The 20,369-nt window shown below is 39.8% G+C and overlaps 1 protein-coding gene across 1 annotated transcript; it reads right to left on the reverse strand.

Annotated features, from left to right (window-relative positions):
• Positions 1-661: 661 nt before the first annotated feature.
• Suv3 (Suv3 RNA helicase) lies at positions 662-19,022 on the reverse strand. Its single transcript, XM_080279113.1, has 17 exons — positions 18,795-19,022; positions 17,772-17,898; positions 16,139-16,271; positions 14,894-14,994; positions 12,204-12,325; positions 11,865-12,033; positions 11,383-11,494; positions 10,474-10,643; positions 8,140-8,308; positions 7,845-7,950; positions 6,882-7,023; positions 6,135-6,293; positions 4,645-4,824; positions 3,763-3,911; positions 3,050-3,246; positions 2,481-2,656; positions 662-905 (listed from the first exon to the last, which is right to left on the reverse strand). The coding sequence occupies exons 1-17, from the start codon at positions 18,926-18,928 to the stop codon at positions 840-842; spliced, it is 2,412 nt and encodes an 803-aa protein (XP_080135239.1). The 5' UTR covers positions 18,929-19,022; the 3' UTR covers positions 662-839.
• Between the last annotated feature and the right edge of the window lie 1,347 nt (positions 19,023-20,369).

Consider the following 20,369-nt stretch of genomic DNA (forward strand, 5'->3'; position numbering starts at 1 on the left):
CCAAATTTGTCCAATCCAATGGGCCACGCTTCCATTCGCTCATCACTCAAGCCCCCAGAATCCTGGCTCTATCAGATACATAAAAAACATTCACCACATTCTGTATCTATTTATCTACCTCCCATGTTCTGTAGCTTCACATAAACATATCCAATAGTCAACCTCTTTTTTTTTCCTCTCACCTAATGATGGGGTTTGGCAAAGGGGAAGACAGTATGGATAAAAAAAAAAAAAAAAATCCTTGACAAAGAACTCACATTACATCCGGTGAAATGCTCAAAACACTCAATCATTCGCAATTCATACCTTGAAATCCTGGCTCCACCTCACAGACCCATGTGGACAACAGCAACATTCATCACTTTAGTTGATCTAAAAACCGAATTGTCCATTCTTTGTTTTGTTGCAAATTTGTAACATGATTTGAAACATATCATGTGCTGGTATCTCAAGTCTTATTCAGCCACTCTCTATATTTCCTCCATCCATGTTATATTTTTCATGCAGTTACCCCTCTCTCAAATTCATTTCCTGATACATGCCTTGACTCTACTGCTGACTACTACTTAAAAATTGGCATACCCATACTTTACACTTTGCTCATTTATTTCATCATGCTAAAAACTGTGATAAAAATAAAAATTTCAAATTATTTTATTGGACAAAAAATCATGGGAATTTAACAACATTAAACTATTGGACTGCTACACTGCTGACTTTATATTACCTTTAACATGTTCTTTTTCATATCAAGGAAGTAAAACTGTTTTCTTATGAAGTCAGAAAATTTAAACATTAGGTCATTCTGAATATTACGCAACCTAAGGAGATGAATCCTGTTAACGTCTTCTAGGCTTCTTCTTTGGTGATCGTGGAGGAGGTTTGTCACCATCCATATTATTACTCTGAAATAAAAATTCAACATCATCATCATCATCATCATTTTTATCATACCACCATCATCATCATCATTTTTATCATATCACCATCAACATCATTTTTGTCATACCACCATCATCATCATTTTTATCATATCATCATCATCATCATTTTTGTCATACCATCATCATCATCATTTTTATCATATCACCATCATCATTTTTATCATATCACCATCATCATCATTTTTATCATACCACCATCATCATCCCACTATAAGTTTCAACATTATAGACATGAACAGGCCTAAAAGACAAGAAAAGGAAAATAACTTAGCTTGAGACACCATACTGAAATTCCAGTTATATATATAAAAAATCCTTGAATGAAATTGACAGTTCTTATTATAATACAAGGATATGTTCTTAAATATCAACTTTTTACATACAACAGATACTGTAAACTGCAGCAGACTGGAAAAATACATTCAATGGTAACAATGAAGTTTTGTCGCACAATTTTTTCTAAATTTAGTGAGAACAGCAAAAAAACAGGGCATAGTACTGGTTCATTTAACACAGACTTACTCGACCAGTTTCCCCCCAGATTTTCTTTTCACACAGTGATCATGTCTGTCTTGTAAAATTTTATCTCACTTCATCTTCTTGGGTTCAATATGGGACTGTACAAATCAATAATTGCATACATAAATATATGTGCTACAAATCATTGTAAATAATACCCAGAAAATCAGTAACATATTGCAGTACATTACAGTTACACACAGAAATTAACTATGAAACTGACAGACTAATGGAAGACATTCTTACACAGTACTGGGCAGTGCAAGACTGACACTTGTCAGTTGGTTGGTTGGCTCAAGGAGAATGTTCATGAATATAGTCAATGGATTCATACAACAAATGGGAGTTACTGTCTTTACTCAATATCTGCAATGTAACAGTTTCAAGGCTTTATACCACATCATTACTGTCATCTGTGAGGTATCATTTGAGAGTGTGTGAAAAGTAAAAGTGAGGACATATGCCATAAGACAATTAGCTGTGGTGCTCATCTATGTAATTCATGGATCAACACCTGTGGTGCAAGACAAGGCCAATGCATCATCTATTTACCAGAGGTATCTTTCTTACATGTTAGCCTTGGTACTTATTTTAGCTACCAACCTAGCAAGGGTGGACAAACACCTGAACTGAGTGGCACCAGTTGTCTGGACTAGGATTTAAACTCTGGCACTACTGGGTCAGAAGCTTCATACCTGGCAATTCTAATTACTAGGCACCAAGTGGTGAAGAACAAATGTTAATGAATCACCAATATGATAACGAATCAACACTGATTACTGAACCTGGAGACACTCTCCATTTATTCTTGCCAGCTCAAGACAATCTTATGGTTGATGATAGACTGTTCAAACTGGAGGGGTTAGATACAACCATAATTAACCCCCTCAGTACGAGCAGTCTTCCTTACATTGCATAAAACTCTGGCAGATGCAAAAACAAACTAAAGAGGATGTTACCCAGATTCAGGAAGTCACACTTTCAGTCACATTAACTTTCTCTTTCTATCTCTCCCACCTGCTTCTTCCACTCCCTCTTCAGCTCTGCCAGCATCTTTGGAGACAAAATACCCTGGGCCACAAGACGCTCAGTCAGGCTGCTAGGGCTCAAATTCCTCTCACGGTGTTGCCATGACGACGTCTCCCTGCTCTCAACAACTGAACTCTCGGGTCTGGCTAGGGGGTGAGGCTGGCCTGGGGAAGGGGAAAAGGGGTTTTGTACTTGAGGTGGAGAAAGTGACTTGGGATTCTATTTGAGATGGAGAAGATGGCATAAGGGTTGGGATGAATCTGACAATGACGACAACGATGATGCCTGAAATACTACAAATACTACTATACTTCCTCTACTAACAAAAGACAGTACTAGTCCTCCTTCAAGGTCTGGTAGGTAAGTGTCTGTACCTACCCATTTCCATGCAGCTCTTCTTGTGCTGGCTCATTATAAATGCATCTTAAGTAAAATGTTTGTATCTCTGAAAGTCTGTAAGTAGGAAGCAACAATACTTTCTTGCACTAGTCTACAATATTTGTACCTAGGTTAAAGTTCATATCTCCAAAAGTTAGTATGAAAACAAGTGTGCCTACCCTTCTTCATAGAGCTCTTCTTGCGCTGGTCCATAATGAATGTGTCTTCAGTCTCAGCAGCAGTGTTGGAGGTGCTAGAATCAGCACTGCGGAGGAGTCGGGCAATTTGAGTCACGCCAGAGTCAATGAGGCCATCAAGCTCTCTCTGAAGGTCTCGTACTAACTCAGCTTCTGGGAACATCTCAGTGAATCGATAGCTGGGAAGAAAAAGAAATGAAAAATGAGGATAATGGAAAAAATAACTAAAGTGCATTTACTCTAACTTAACAAAGATCCTTAACATATTTAAGCTTAGTTGATGACCAACTGCTGTGAGACAAAGAAGACTCATGCTTACCTCAAAACAAAGGCTCATTGAATTTCATGCAACCATGACTTAGTATTCAAGCTGTGAGAGTAGCACAGTTTCCTCAGCTGAAAACAAGCTGACTAAATCCATCATTCACTTAGTTTCTGGGACAGCTAAGTACAGACACTTATCTATATGGGGGGGGGAATTTATGTTCAACTGTGTCTGTGAAGATATGAATTGTGCAGACAAATCCGAGCACATGTGGGAGCCATTAAAGGAAGCAAGTGCCCTCCTCTGCCCACCTACAGATGCTCTATATATATAAAAATAAATAAATAAATAAATAAATAAATAAATGACACGCATGTCACTCTTATTGATAGTATACAGTACAGTACGTGAATCTTGGAAAGAGTCTCACCTGAGCCAGAGATAGATATCAAAGACGTCATAAACTTCCTCTAGATGCACCAGTTCCAGGATGGTGGACGGGACAGACAGTGGCCACTTCACTTGATGACACAGCCAGTCCAGAGTGGCCGGCTCATTCTGCGAGAACTGCCGGGCAAACTGTATACCAAGGAATTAATAGCATTAATTAGGCTGGCAAGCAAATATGATAACTTTCACCCTAGAACCACTTGTTTTATTACTTTGGTTTTACTTTGTTACTCTCATGCAAGAAAGACAGGTTTGGAAGATAAGGCTGGGAAACTGACAGGAGATCAGATGGTTGAATAAATCATGTAAGGAGGAGTACATATTTTTTTACCTTACAACTGACAGACTGACTTTCTGATAGATAATGTGATGCACATCAATAAGGGGAAAAAAAAATGCAAATGGTCATGCATATGAGGTGAAGTCAGGATTCAAGAGGTTTGAATGGTGAGTGAATGAGTATGTGATCCATTTCAATGGCACTGCTGTTGAGCTCTCCATCATTCACATTTTTCTAGCTGTTTGCTTTATATTCCCCACCTCACCCTATCCCTAAGTGGGGGAACATAGCTGGGTTGATGATGATAATGACATTCTTGCTACCAACAGCACAATCATTAACAGGAAAGTTTGGGCCAAGTTACAGTAAAACGAGTATAGTTCTCTTCAACACCTGGTGGTCTAGCAGGTTCAGGTATTTCAACCATGTGTGGCTGGTAATGGTATAAATCTATGGGATGGTTGGATTTATTGCTCACATACAGTTATACCAGTCAGGGATGGAGAAGGACGTCAGTCTGCAGTCCAACAGGTTCACATACACATAACCTAGGGCCACATCAACATCATCTTAACAACCCACCTTGAGGAGCATGGCACAAACAAAGGGCTGCTTCTTGTTGATGGGAGCGCAGCAGAAGACGTATCTGGAGCGCATGGACAGCGGAATGTGTTGGATCAAGTCCGCCAGAAACTTGAAATCTTCCATCAGGCACATGAAGTACAATGAGGAATCAACAGTACACACATTCACAAACACATCCTGGAGAGACAGAGTGTGTGTGTGTAAATAGTACAGACAATGATAAATCAACAGTACATACACTCATAAACACATTCTAAAGAGAGGAGGAGTAGTGTGTAAATATTATAGACAATGATGAACCAACAGTACACCCATTTACAAACACATCCTGGGGAGACAGTGGGAGCAAATAATAGAAACGATAACCAATCAACAGTACACACATATACAAACACATCCTGGGAAGAGAATATGAATAAACAGTATACTCCTCATTTAGGTGCTGGAGAGGGATGACTTCATGCAATGACACTAATATAAATGGTTCGCTCTGCTGCCAAGGTATAAGACATTTGTCGGCTCCCTCTGTATTCCTCCCAAAAGAGGATGGTGAACTGTAGATGGGGAATTTCAGCCTTCAATCCACCAGATTCACATCCGGATGAACCTATTGCAACATCACAAGCTTCTACTCTTTGAAAGGGGTAATACTGGCTGGAACAGAGTTACTGACTTTCTTAAGTTGCTTTACTTTGGAAATAAGAGCCACTGAGAATTTCAGAAGGACAACTATCACAAACATATAGGAACTTTTCAATAAATAGTTTTTTCTTACAGATTTTTGTTATTACACTATCAAATTGCTATTAAAATTATATCATTTTTAACAAAAAACCTTATGAATCACCATAAAATTTTTCTGGTCGGAATTATGTACAGCCTTTTTATTTATTTTTTGTTTTTCTTATGACCAATTATCAGCCAAAAGCATGTACTATGGGTCACAAACGTATTGGTGAACAGTGGGTCCAATGCCTACCGAAAACAACTGAACAACTGCTGATGTTTACCAATGTCTCTCTGTGTATGAACAATGTTTATACAAACATAACATCTGCTATATGTTTGCAAGAGGATATTGCTAGTTGGCAGCAATATGTGACACCTCCTGACATCAGGGCTACCAATGTGTGGTAAGTTGGACACTGATATTTCAGTAACCTTCCTTCTATGGTCCTAAATGTTTCACACACATTGTGCACCAATACTCTTGTGACCCATAGCACATCACGTATTGCTGATTCACTTAAGGAAGCATTTTTCCTGCACAGTTCTTAAAGGTGCTAATATGGCATGCACTCAAAAGGAGCTGCCCTATTAAACAAACATCCCTCAATTTCCCCCTTATCTCTTTAGAGGAGGATTGTGAACTGCAGGAGAGAGGTAACTTCAGCCTGAAGCCCACCAGGTTTACATCCAGATGAACCTGGGGTCATAAAAAGATCAAAAACACTTTCTAGATATTCAGTTAGGCATGACATACTCACAATAAGATTTGAGAAAGTGTAGCTGGGGAGATGGTAGGCAAAGAGCTCAATCTGATCTGAAGTTGGGTGCAAACCAGCCAGCTCTATGTCATCAGGAGTTTGAGCCAGAAGCTTGCAGAGTGTTGAATGATCCTCAGACTTCATGGTTGTCACATAACCCTACAGGAAAGAGTACAGATAATCCTTATTTTTATTACTTTTACTTAGGTTTGGTTAGGTATAGAGGGAAGTCAGGTTTGTTAGGTTAGGTCAGGCTGGGATGGATCTGGCTGCATTAGGTTAGGTTAGATTAGGTTAAACTCGGCTAGGCTGGGCCAGGCAAGATTAGGTTAGGTTAGTTTTAAAAGTTGTTACATCATTTCCTTCAGTTGCTAATGAATTAAAACAATTTCATTAAAACTGACTGTGATTAATGAGAATGCTGCCAAATTTTTTCAAATTTTTTCTTTTTATTTATATTTAATACAAAATGCTGATAGCATGCACTCACTCTTACAGATTAGTCAGCTTGTTTTCTACTGAAGGAACTGGGCCACTCCTACAGCTTGAATACTACATTGTGGTTCCATGAAATTTGATGACTCTTAGTTATGAGGATGGAATGAGTCGCCTTAGTTACTAGTCATATATATTCTCCACTCTGACTATACCTGGCCATTAACTGAGCTGAAAAAGGTTACAAATCTGTCTGATGAAAACAAACCAACTACAGCACCTCTCAAGAAAACACTGCAGTGAATGGCTTACATGTTCAAACTGAGTACCATATCGACCTGCCCTGCCAGCAATCTGAAGGGCTGATGACACACTTAGTGTTTCCATTTCCTTCTCGCCTTTCTCGTTGATGTAGGGGCGGATCAGTGAGTAAAAGATGATGCGTCGGATGCTCCTGTAAATAACAGCATCTGTCAGTATGTGGTGTAGCACTATTCATGTTAGATATTTAACTCTATCAAGGTCAATCAAAAAAAAATATATATCATCATCATCATCATCATCCAGACTTCCTTTCCCACTCAAGGGCAGGGTGAGGAAAAATAAATAAATAATTTAAAAAAAAATACAAAATAAAACTCCAGCTAATAACAGACGATCTTCAGTTTAGGAGGGATTCACAAAAGGCTAAGTATCAGGAAGGTTCACACAACCAATTAAATGCTAAAGATAATACAATGGATGCTCCTGTGAATGTTAATTTTTACCATTCTATGGTGCAGTAACATTCAACAAAGAGTTAACTGGATAGCACTATCTCTCTCTCTCATTCACTCACTCACACACACACACACACACACACACACAAAGATGGGAAGGGTTAGTACTGCACTATTATCTAAAAAAAAATAAATAAATACATAAAATACCAGACACATGGGTCAGTCTGCCATCCTTAAGTGTTTAGAACTACCCCAGGCTAGCCTTGGGCCACTATGTACAAAATGGATAATATGGGATAGGTTGTTACCTTTTCTTTACTATCATTATTGAACTAAACTCTTCTGACAGTTCCATACATTTATGTTTTCCTTGTTTCTGGACCATATTCATCACCTATCACTCTTTTCCCACCCAAGGATGTGGTGAGGTGGGGTATGTTCAACTGAACAGGCCACACTATCATTCACTCACCATTCAGCCCTTGCAATCCTGACTCCACCTCAAAGGGATATACATCCACACTTACTTGTAAATGAGTAAAATATTACTTACAGATTTAGTCCCATTCCTATAGCATCTGTGGCAACAAGAATTTTACAGGGATGATTTGGGTCATTGAACTTCTGAGCCTGTGCCAGTTTTGTGCCCGGTGGTAAGCCTATAAAGTAAAACATGAGCTAAGGTCATGGATAAAATAAGCACACACAAGAACACAACTGAATATTATTGGGTAAGTGCATGTGTTCATGTCTGACTGTTCTTATTATCATTATCAGCATCATCTTAATCCTGAATCGGTTGACGGACAAAAACCCAGGCCAAGTTAAGGTGAACACCCTATACCCACCTCCATAAATCACAGCCACTTCATGTCCCATCTTCTCAATCTCTTGTGTGACCTGGTGAACATCCCGCTTGCTGAAACACACAATGCAGTCGCCTGGGTGAATGTTACTTAGGCTCTGTAAGGCGTAGTTCTCTATCGTCAGCTCGGTAAGCCGTTTATACCTCCGTACCTGGAATGGACCACCACCATCAATATCACTGTCATTATCAACCTCATCATCCCCATCTGTTTCCCATCGAAGGATGGAGTGAGGTATTGTTTCAAAAGCAGGAGGGAAAAATAAAATCAACAACATGCCTAGTGAAATGAGCCACACATTTATATAGTGCTCAATATTCAAGCCCCTGGAATTTTGACTCAACCTCACATCAACGGCCATCTACTTTTTTTGTGTGTGGGTGGGGTGGGGGGGGGGCATTTTTTTAAAGATGAGCTCAACATGACCTATAATCAGCTTAATTATACAGTACTATAATTCCTCATTTCAACAAAAATAGAATAAAATACAGTGAGTATTGGATCAAAATGAAAAGTTTGCCAACATTTCCTTGCTGGTTGTGGCAATGGAACAATTTTTATCTCATGGCAGTATGAAGCAAATATATAACAAAAAAGAGTATGAAAATAAGGATATTCTCTGTTGTTCAGGGAGGAATGAGAAATGAGGAAAGCAGAAAAGAATACTGTGCTGGAAAGGGAACTGTTGGCAAATATTTTCTTGTGATTGTACCTAAATGTCTCCAGGAAGGGGATATGGTCAAAAAGGGAGAGTAACTAACTTTGATTCCTGCCAATCATATGATGAGAGGTATGGCAATGGATCCAAACATGAAAGAACTGCAAGTATTACCTTCAGCAGAGCAACACAAACTCTACTGAGCTATAAGGACTAAAAACAAAAGTGAAAAACAACAATAACTGATTTCCACCACCATCAATAGTGTAACTAGAGGTATGGTTGTGGACAAAAAAAAAAAAAAAAAAAAAAAAAAAAAAAAACGTAGGTATTACCCTCAATAAAGTAATACAAATAAATCCATGGAACTGAAGGGCCTTATGATCCAGCCATTTCTGCCATTTACATGACAAGAAGGACTGGAGTTGTTATTAGCTTGATGAAATACAGCTTCACTCTCATCTTAAATGTCGGGAACAACTGCCTAGCCCCGGGCTCCTACGCTCCTCATGGGGCAATGTAGGACTGGATGATGGATGGATGGATGGATGAAATACAGCTGTTCCCTTTTCTGAGAAGCATTTGCCGAGTTACTTTCGACAAAATTTTCAAGATACTGTACTGTGTACCGTACAGGACAGTTCTTATTACCATTTTACCTTTCTACAAAACTACTTTACTAAAGTAGCAATACCTACCTGCAGTACTTTCTTGATATAAATTACCACTTCAGCAACTTAAACTGCAGAGGAGGGTGCAATATTAGGCCTCAGGTATTGGAGAATTATTACAACATTAAAAAATTTTTCAAGTTACACACCATCACTCAGAACCATTTAGGTTTACAAGCATGGGAGCAATTATATCCAGACAATCACTGCTAAACCCTTTTGTTCGCTTCATTTCTAACGGCTCCAACGTGCCTGCATGCATCAGCCTTAGTCACCTACTGGTGGCTCTGCACGCTGCCCAATCTCTGGCAACCTCCGCATTCAGTTATTCTTTGCTTTTTCGTGATGCCTCCAGATGAGTTAATTTAACTTAGGAAGGATCTCTTGTACTGAAGGAGTTAATGAAGGCTAACCATATCTAACACCTGTTTAACAAGCCTCTCCTAACCTAAGGGTGTGGAAAATAAATGAATACAGCAAACCCTCATTTTACTATGCCCCGCTAGACTGGATATCAGATTTAACGAACACTTTGAGGATCCCCGGGCAAACCGTCATACATACTGGATACCATCTGGTAAATAGGAAAAACCACGTGACCTACCAGACAACTCTGGGCCCACTGGATACTGTTTTGCATCTAACAATCTGTTACCTGGGGCGTATGACAAACACCTACCGCATCGTTTCCTGTGCTTGGGGTGACTAAGAAAGCAGTTACCTACACTGGCAGCAATTTTTTACGCCAGCTTGGACTAGTCATGAAGAAATGCTTTGACAAAGGTGTGAAAATATGGGCCAAGTTAGTGCAAAATGGATGTAGTTTTCATTTTTAGTACTAGAATATGCTATTTTACTCATTTATTTTCCATCATGTGCTTAAAATCCCACTTCAGGGGAGGGGGCATCAGATTTACCGGATTATTGGTATAGAGAGGGTCTACTGTACTTTCATTGGAATGAAGTACTGTACGAAGAAGAACTAACCTCAACCTCTTCCCCAGCTGCCTCTGCCAGCTGTGTGACGAGATTTATGGCCGAAGCTTCCCCACACACGTGCACCTCCTTGGCAGCCACACCCAACAGCACACGACTCCATGCCCACCCTCGCAGTGGGTCACGGATCATTTGTACCTCGTCAATTATAGCAACTTCATCTGGGGGTTTGCAAGTAATGATCATAATAACATTACAGTAACAACAACAACAACAATAATAATAATAATAATAATACTGCAATAATAACAGAAATTTTTATCATCATCATTATCATCGTTGTTGTTCCCATGGTTGTAGACTGAGGTCCATCTGGATATGCTAAATTCCTATTCACATATTCTTCCTTTTCCTTTAGATGCTACCATAACAATAATTATGCATGAAATGTATTCTACTCCGAACATTATTTATTTAGTTAGCTATGACTCATTTACTAATTTACCTACTGTCTGAGTGTAATTATCATATTCACATTCATTCATGTAGGAGAGTTAGCTTGAGAACAAGGGAAACTTCCATGTTTCTAGACACCTCAAAAGTTCCAATGTCAGTAGGCATCCACTTATTGCCTATGAGGTTACCACCCAACGTGATGCATGGTTTCCCAGGTTACTATCTGTCTATCTACAAACAGATGCCTTAATCTTAGGAGTGGAAGGCAACAAACTTATCATCTTTATGTCACTCTGTCTTCCACCATTTGACTACCCTCTCTCCAACTCACACTCCCTCACTCATATACCTCTTAACCTCATTCCTCCATCTCATTCTTGTTCTTACCCTTTCCATCCCCCTCCGTCTCACAAAACCATCTGGTCAGCCACTCAGTGCAGTCACTAGATGGTAACACTACATTAATAAATCTCCTTAAGCTTAGTGAAATCCACAAATACTTACAAGGAATGTTAACAGGAACCATTTCAACGGTGGATGCCAAGTGGTTAGAAGTATCTCCCTCCGAGTTGCCCTGCTTTCGCTCCTCCCCTGTCAGAAGGTCGCATGGTGTGCCCTGAAAATGCATACGAGGTTAGGTTACCTTGGGCTAGGCTACGCTAAGTTTGGGTAAGTTAAGCTAGACTAAGTTACTCAGGTTAGATTACGTTAGGTTAGCTCTGGTCTGGTCTGGTATGATCTGGTTTGGTTTGGTCTGGCTTAGCTTAACTTAATTTTGAGTTAGCTTTGCTTAGGTTGCCCACCCTCTGGCTCACACCCCTTCTCACACAAATCTCTCCATCCCATCCTTCCATCTGATTCTTGGCCTCCCCCTCCCCCTCCCTCCCAATACACTCTTCTAGTCAGCCTATTCATTCTCCAATCTTAACATGTATTCTACTTCATGATATTACGCTTAAACATACAACCTGTACACTCCCACTAACCAATGAATTACTCTTAGCGTAGACCTCATTGGCCAAGAGCTTGAGAGGGCTACAGTAGATGCCAGAGTCAGCATTAAGGAAGCGCTGCATGGCGTGGTAGGTCTTGCCACTGTTGGTTGGACCTGCGTGAAATATGATCTTGCGGTTGAGGGCACGGGCTTCGGGATACCTGTGAGAGTTGTACTGTGTGATTCGTATATCTGGAAATGCAGGGGAAAGGGCAGATGATGATGATGATGGATGACTGATGATGATGACAACAATGATGATGATGATGATGATAATGATGATGATGATGATAATGACTGTACCTTATTCCACTTCCTTCCCGCCACTCACCAGAAGGGCGGATTAGACAAGTCAGATATCTTGTAGAGGTCGTCCATACAGATAAGGTGGGGGTAGGTTTTCTTGGCATGTTTTAAGAAGCTTGGGTAGATGTCATGAACATGGCCACTACCCTGAAAAAAGGAAAGGAAAATTGTCTTTATCATCATTATTATCATCACCATCCTAACCATAATCAGTAAATAACATGTTAACATTATTTTCATCATCATCATCATCACCATCTTAGAACTAATCACTAAAATACACATTATTATTACTGTATCATCATTATAACACTATTCACTAAAATATAAATGGATAAAAGTTAGCTTGGGAATGAAGAAAGAGAAAAAAGTCATCACCCTACCTCTCACTAAAACATAAATGAACAAAGAAGACCGGACTTTCTGACCACTACTTGGTGGTGGCCAGAATTAGGATGCAAGTGAGATGGAGGAATAGAAGAAGGGAAAGACGAGAGGAAGGAGTAGTTGCAAGGAGAGTGGAAAGGTTACAAGAGGATGAGAAAAAGGCAGAGTATAAGAGAGAAGTGGAGGAACGATTGGGCAAATATGAATTGGAGCAGATGGGAGACGTGGAAGGTGTGTGTAAGATATTTACAGAAGAAATATGTGCGGCATGCGATGTGGTGTGTGGAAGGAAGAGAAGGCGGAGGGGGGTGCAAGGAACAGCATGGTGGACTGAAGAGGTGAAACAGGCTGTGGCACAAAAGAAGAAAGCATACAATGAATGGGTGAGAAATAGGGGCGTGGAAGAAGTTGAGAGGCGGAAGAGAGAGTTATATGTGGAAAGGAAGAGAGAGGTGAAATGATTGGTAAGAGAGAGTAAGAAGAGAGTGGATGAGGAATTTGGAAGGAATTTGAGTGTAAAGTGGAGGGACTGTAAGAAAATGTTCTGGAGAGAAGTGAAAAGAGTAAGACAGGGTGGAAGTGAAGTTAGCAGGGGAGTGAAAGATAAAAATGGTAGATTACTGGTGGAGAAGGGAGAAAAAGTGAGCAGATGGAGAGAACACTTTAAGGAATTGCTGAACGTAGAGGATGGAAGTAATGTGAGTATAAGTGGCTGGGAGAAGGAGGGAGGTGAGAAGACAGGAAGAAATCAGTAGGATAGAAGTTGTGGAAGCAATGAAGAAAGTTAAATCGGGGAAAGCCCTAGGAATTGATGGAGTGTGTGGTGAAATGCTGAAGCATGGGGGAGAGATAGTAGTAGAATGGATGTGGAAGATGTGCAGATTGGCCTGGGAGGAAGGTAGAGTCCCGGAGGATTGGAAGTCAGGTATAATTATTCCCTTGTACAAAGGAAAAGGGGAAAAAGAAGTGTGTGGTAATCATAGGGGCATTTGTCTTCTTAGTATAATAGGAAAAGTGTATGGTAGGATACTTATAGACAGAGTTAGAGAAAGAACAGAGAAATTAGTTGGAGAAGAACAGGGAGGCTTTAGGAAGGGAAGAGGTTGTGTAGATCAGATATTCATTCTTAGATCTTTAGTGGAAAAGTTTCTAGAGAAGGGAAAGAAGTTGTATGCGGCTTTCATGGATTTGGAGAAAGCATATGACAGGGTGGATAGACAAGGATTGTGGAAAGTGTTAAGAATATATGGAGTAGATGGGAAGTTGTTGAATGCTGTGAAGAGTATGTACAATGGTGCGAAGGCTGCAGTGCGTGTGGATGGTGAACTAAGTGAGTTTTTCTCTTTGAAAGTTGGTTTGAAACAGGGATGTGTCATGTCTCCATGGTTGTTCAATCTGTACATGGATGGGGTAATAAAAGAGGTACAAGGTAGGGTAGTGGATGTTGGAGTGGCCCTGGTGAGAGAGGATAGTGTTTGGAAACTCCCTGTACTGTTGTTTGCAGATGATACTGTGTTGTTGAGTGAAGACGAAGGGGAGCTGCAAGGCTTGGTGGATGAGTTTGGGAGAGTGTGTAAGAAACGGAACCTAAAGGTGAATGTAGGGAAGAGTAAAGTGATGGTCTTTGAGAGAGGTGAAGTTAGTGAATGTACAGCGAGGTTAGATGGTGAGGAATTGGAAAATGTGAGTACGTTTAAGTATTTGGGTAGTGTGATGAGTAAGGATGGAGGTTTGGAGGGTGAAGTGCTTGAAAGGGTACAGCAGGGAAGAAAGGTTGCTGGTTCCTTGAAAGCAGTGAAAAGAAACAGGGAAGTGAGCATGGAAGTGAAAAAGTTACTACATGACAGTATTGTGATACCAACTCTAATGTACGGAAGTGAAGCTTGGACATTGTTGGAAGGACACAAGTCAAGAGTGAGAGCAGTGGAAATGAGTTATTTAAGAGGAGCCTGTGGAGTCACGTGGAGAGACAGGCTGACGAATGAGGATATAAAGGAGCGTTGTGGTGTGGATGTGGATGTGATAAAAAGCGTTATGAGGAACACACTGAGATGGTTTGGCCATGTGGAGAGGATGGAGGGTGAGAGACTGACGAAGAGAGTGTATGTGAGTGAGGTGGAGGGGGGAAGAGGGAGGGGGAGGCCGAGGATGAGATGGAGGGATGGGGTGGAGAGGTATATGACAGAGGGGGGTGTGAGTTGGGAGCAGGGCAGTGAAATGGAAGGGGACAGGGCGACTTGGAGGCGATTTGTTTGTGGCCACCCCAAACGGGATTGAGGCGTCTGGCAATAGATAGATAGACAGAAGACCAGAATTTCAAAAACTTACAAGGATAATATCTTTAATGATGATGTGCAGGTCAACCGGAAGTGTTTCAGAATCCAAGCAAAATTTCCGGAAGCTGACAAATGACTGCTGATATAGGTGATCTGGAAAAGAAAGGAAAATGAATGTAAAACAAATGTATATTTGACAACAGAAATTCACTTCAAGGTATCAGCAGCAAGTCTGCCACATTCAAGAAAAATATCCTGTATCAAGTCCTTAAATAAAAATCATATTTGGTTGTCTACAGCACATCCATCACCTCTTTGCCATCTGGAGTTACTGATACTGTTATTAGTACTGTACTAGGTAAAAGACTTATACAATGCTAGGAAACGATGCTAATTTCAACTGTCAACTGTACTCACCATGAGGACTTAGCATTCTATAACACAACGTACAATTTCCCTCAACATACAGGCAGTTCTTCCTCTGAGCATAGGATTAGGGATTATACACTACTAAAATTATCACCATTATCATCCATACCTCTTTTCCCATCCTAGGATGGGGTGAGAGGGGGATCAATGTGTCAGAAAAAAAAAAAAAAAAAAGTACTGAAGAATGATAAACTAACCAAAGTCTGGCCAACTCAATGGGCCATACTCCGTTCACTCACTATTCAAGCCCCTAGGATCCTAATGCCACTCACAGGCATAAGCATCCACACCTAGCACTTCATACCAGCTACCGGTATCAGCTAGAGTTCTACACACTTGTACAAAAATTCCTTACATACAACTGCTGCTGCAAACTGGTGAAAACTTACACATAACATTCATATGTAACAACAGAAATATTTTTTATATCTTCAGACTCAAACAGGCATATCCTGGGTATTCTATACGCATGCAAATTCCGCTACTAACTAAACAAGTGCGATCAGGGGATATAAAAAAAAATACATTCACAGCACACACCACATATTTTGAACTTGTCTAGCTTACACAGTCTTCCCGTTACTGACAAAGCTAAAAAAAGTTGAAGTTCAAACCCGACTTCTGGGTTGTTGTTGATGTTGTTATGTTACTCCAGTCTGTCTGATCGAGCAGACCCATTAACTACATGCCAGCAACCTTGCCTGCAGTACTGTCCCATGCAGTGATAATTACAGTACACTAACTTTACAGTCCATTCTCTTTACCTAATTCATTAATACTGTATTCACATGATGGGAGAATTTGCTAAGGACTTGCGGATAAATACAGTATAACATACAATGCTATTCATGATAACTACTGTGCTCACCTTCAAGTCCATTTTCCTTAGCTAACTCCTTAACATTTGCATCACTGTAGAACTTGTTAAGGACTTGTAAAAGTTCAGCTTTTTTCAGAGGGCCAGCTATCTCTTCTCCCAAATTCATCTCATCTTGTCTAGCCTGAAAATGAGTTTAGCATTAGTTATTATTTTTTTCCCCACTTAACGCGGCCTAAAAATTACCATCTCTCTATCCTGAATGCTGCATTGTAATTTGCAGCAACAGATTAAGACTAAAATATGATGCTAGACACAAACAAATGCAATGGAAGGAGGTAGTGCTAGTATTGTCATGTTCTGCCAACAAGATGTAACAGATTAACACTAGAATATGGTGCTCATGAAGAAGTGTCATGGCAAGAATGTAGAGCTGTAGTACTGTCAAAGTCTGCCACTGAGCTGGGGGAAATTTGCTGCAAAATAATGAACATTTCGGCAATGTTATAGCAAACTTTAGTCCTTGTTTTACCCCTTCAGGCTGATGATACATTCTCCAATTTACTCAAGGGTGCCGTCACACATTGGCACCGATGTAACCAGATGGTTCCACTTTCCATTTACACAAATGTCTGTAAATTCTTTACCAATCCTGCAAAAGGAGGATGGTGAAGTGAAGGAAGATGGCAACTTCAGCCTGCAGTCCACTAAAGTAGGCCTAACCTACACATTCAAATGGGCCTTTGGCAACAACTAAGACTCTGAAAATAAACTTTTCTTTCTAGCATAGTCATGAATATGAATTTGACAGCCTGTGTTAACTGTATGTCTATGGAAAACATGAAGTTCAACTTGATATGATCTATCCACCTATCTGCACCTTCATCCCATATGGGATGGCCACAAACAAATCACCTCCATATCACTCTGTCCTCTTCCATTAGGCTGCCCTCCCTCCAGCTCACACCTGTCAACTCTTGAAGAACTGAACCCAAGTGCATATCCATTTTAACTCACTGGTTGCCTATAACTGTATCCACTTTGAATCCTGAGCTAAAAACAAAATATTAACACTGCAATATGATGCTGGTCATGACGAAGTGCTATGAAATGGATGGTGAGCTGTGGTACTGACATTCTGCCAATGAGGTAGGGGAAATACTGTATCATACATTAAGTTTTAAAGATCAACAACCATGCTGTAGTCCTTTCACTTTAACTTGGCCCAGATTTTTGTTCTTTTGCAGTTTATTTCACATAGCTCAATGGCAGATTTTAAAAATGCTACAAATCTACATCATATCTACTGCACTTCTTCATGACTAGCATCATATTTTAATGTTAATCTAATGATACACCTGTACATTCAAGATGGAGAGAGGGCAACTTTCAGGACATGTTAAAGTAAAAAAAGTACAGCAAGTGTAGGTTCTGTCATATGATGCTGGTTCTCTATGGGAAATGATCTTGAGCTATTACTGAGCTCAATCCCCTCGCTAGAGATTTCCAAGTAGGATAAAAATCTCCACCAGGTTATGGTGAGTACACTATTAGGAGTTTTAACCTCTAGACTACCAGGCATCAGGTTGGACAAAACTATCCGCAAATAACGGAAAATGAACCATCTGGAGTTTTACCCGGTAGACCACCAGGTGCCTCTAATGATAAGGTAATCTGTACTAACTTTGACTGGTACAGGAATAAAGAGGTGTGATATATCATCCTTTTTGTTGCCACCCTTCCAGTGCTTCAGTCGTCGGGGAGCACGGACATCTGGCAGATGCCCCGACACCAACCTGTTCCATCGCTCTCTGGAATGGTAAATGCATTCATCAGTCATTGCAAATATATTTAGGTAAAGTGCATTTACTCTAACCCAACAAAGGTCTCTTAAAATGTTTTGGCTTGGTTGATGACCAAGTATAGTTATGTTGGAGAGTTGATTTAACTGGTAATCGAGGATTCAATCCTAACTCGTTAAGGTCCATCAAAGTTCATGCAACCACAAATCAGCAACTTTTCAAATTGTGAGAATGGCTAAGTTCCATCAGATGAAAATAAACTGAAAATAGTGATCTTCATCAGTTAAATTTTACTAAAAAGCTGATACTGAATGAAAGATCTCATACACAAAACAAAATGAATAACAATATAATCCATACATTTTATCACCGACAGCTATCCTGATACAAGAATACCATAGGTTTTTCTATGATAATGTGTTAACAGCCATATGTTCCTCTCAGGCACAAAACTATTCAAAATCCGACCTGGAAACTGCCAAAACAGAACCTAAACATCCCAAACCATATTCTCATTTTATGGACTGCATGCAGATCTAACTTAAGCAACATAATATAGCCTACACCTGAAGAACTGCTTATAGAATGCAATCACATTCAATTACCGTACAACATTTGTGTTGAATACAACTTACTTGAAGCAAATATTTAATGATATCCTCTCAGAGTGGACCTGTAAAATCCTAATCCCATCACTCCATCTAATCTTGAATACCGTATTGAGTTCTAAGAACTGATTAGCAATTAAATCTGGTGCTACGTAGTGCAATGGAAAGGATGTCGAGCCATATCATTATCTTGTTCTGCCACTAATCTACGCAGAAAAGGTTGAAGGAAGAAACTTTGGGTGCAAAAGGTAGAAATTTTGGACAAGTTACTACGAACAAACTATAAAATAATATTACCTATGATCCAGAGTATGTGATCCGAGAGGCCGGGAGCTGATTCGTCTCAATGTTGTAAGTGATAATATACTCCTCTGGGACTCCCTCCATCCTTGTCTCGGCACCAGACGCAGTAAACTAAAGGAGGGGCTCATTTTCTGTCCAACATCAGGTTCCCATTCACAAACAGAAAACCCAAGTCCTCACGTGTAGCTAAATTATCTTCAGTCCTTGCAAGCTTTCCTTCAATGTTTACATCGGCAGCAGACGATCCACGTGAACGGTACCCGTGTGGTTTCGGGGTACGGTGTTTTTTTTTTTGGATCCCATTTTACTTTTGTTACTTTTTGCAAGAGGTGTGAGGCAAGAGCAGTCACCTTTTTACCTTTATAACAATAAAAATTTCAGTATCAGTATTGCTTGTCATAGCACCGAGAAAAAAATCCACCACCTCCTTTTGAATGCATATAGTTACGGGAAATTTGTGTAACCAATGGTTTCATGAAATCTATTATCCATAGTGAATTCGTGAAACGAGTTTAAACTTGGATGGGTTAGTTTAGGCTGCGGTTAGGTTTGGCAGGGATAATCTAGGTTAAGTTTATGTTCTATCAGGCTAGGTTAGGTTAATTTAAATGAACGCTATGTTCAGTGTTCATCTAAATTAACCTAACCTAGCCTGACATAACCTAAACTTAACCTAGATTATCCCAGCCTAACCTAACTGGAGCCTAAATTAACCCATCCCAGTTTAAATTCATTTGACGAATTCACTAGGGATTTCATGAAATTACTGATTACTCTGTCTCAGTAACATATACAGCATAATCTATGCATTTACAATAACATTTTCATTTTAATTCCCGTTCCACTATCAAAACAGAAAAAATCACCTTAAGCCTTCAAAGATTGCCAGGAGGGACTGTATAGTGATGGTTGTGTTGTACAGTATTGCAAAGTTATGTTTGGATGCTCTCCTTATCAGTCACACATCTAGTGATCTGACTTACTGATTTCTTTATTTTAATCAATATGGGGCCCACAGAAACAGCTGCTCATGGACAGTCCAGTTTGTTAGTTGTACAGGGGCCTGGGATTAGGAATATAGTGCCAAGAGGGGGAATATTAGCTCCACCTAAGTCATGTCTTTTTCAGCTTCTTGCCTCTAACTGTTAATTTCATTTGACTTGGGAGATGCTTTTTGTATATATATATATATAATCACTCCACTTCCAAACACCAGTTCTAAATTGATCTGATGGATAAAATTTAAATTGAATGGCTCATTTAAAAATATGACTTGTTTGAAGATGCCAGTGCTTTGGATTCACAATGTAGCTTTATTTTGTATATCGTCTAACTTACTATTATCACTAAGTGTGTGGATCCCAGAAAAGGCAGCAAGATGGATGAATGAATGGCCTGTTTCACTGGCCAGACAGATGGCTACACCTAATTCTGTTCTTTCTCCTTTATTGTTTCTGGATTCTACCTCACCCCATCTCTCTTCCAGAAATCATGGTAGCAATCACAATAATCATGACATACTGTAGTAAACTTCAAATTACGGTACCCAATGCAGTTCAGCCAAGCCCT

This window comes from Coenobita brevimanus, chromosome 77, assembly GCF_032717465.1.
Source record: "Coenobita brevimanus isolate Jiangsu-jjx chromosome 77, ASM3271746v2, whole genome shotgun sequence".
In the NCBI taxonomy this organism is placed as follows: Eukaryota; Metazoa; Arthropoda; class Malacostraca; order Decapoda; family Coenobitidae; genus Coenobita; species Coenobita brevimanus.

Coding starts and splice junctions, on each gene's coding strand:
- Suv3 (XM_080279113.1), bottom strand. CDS start 18,928: ATGAGCCCCTCCTTTAGTTTACTGCGTCTGGTGCCGAGACAAGGATGG. Junction 16,272..17,771: donor TTATTCCTGTACCAGTCAAA/GTTAGTACAGAT, acceptor ACTCATTTTCAG/GCTAGACAAGATGAGATGAA. Junction 7,024..7,844: donor ATAGGAATGGGACTAAATCT/GTAAGTAATATT, acceptor TGTTATTTACAG/GAGCATCCGACGCATCATCT.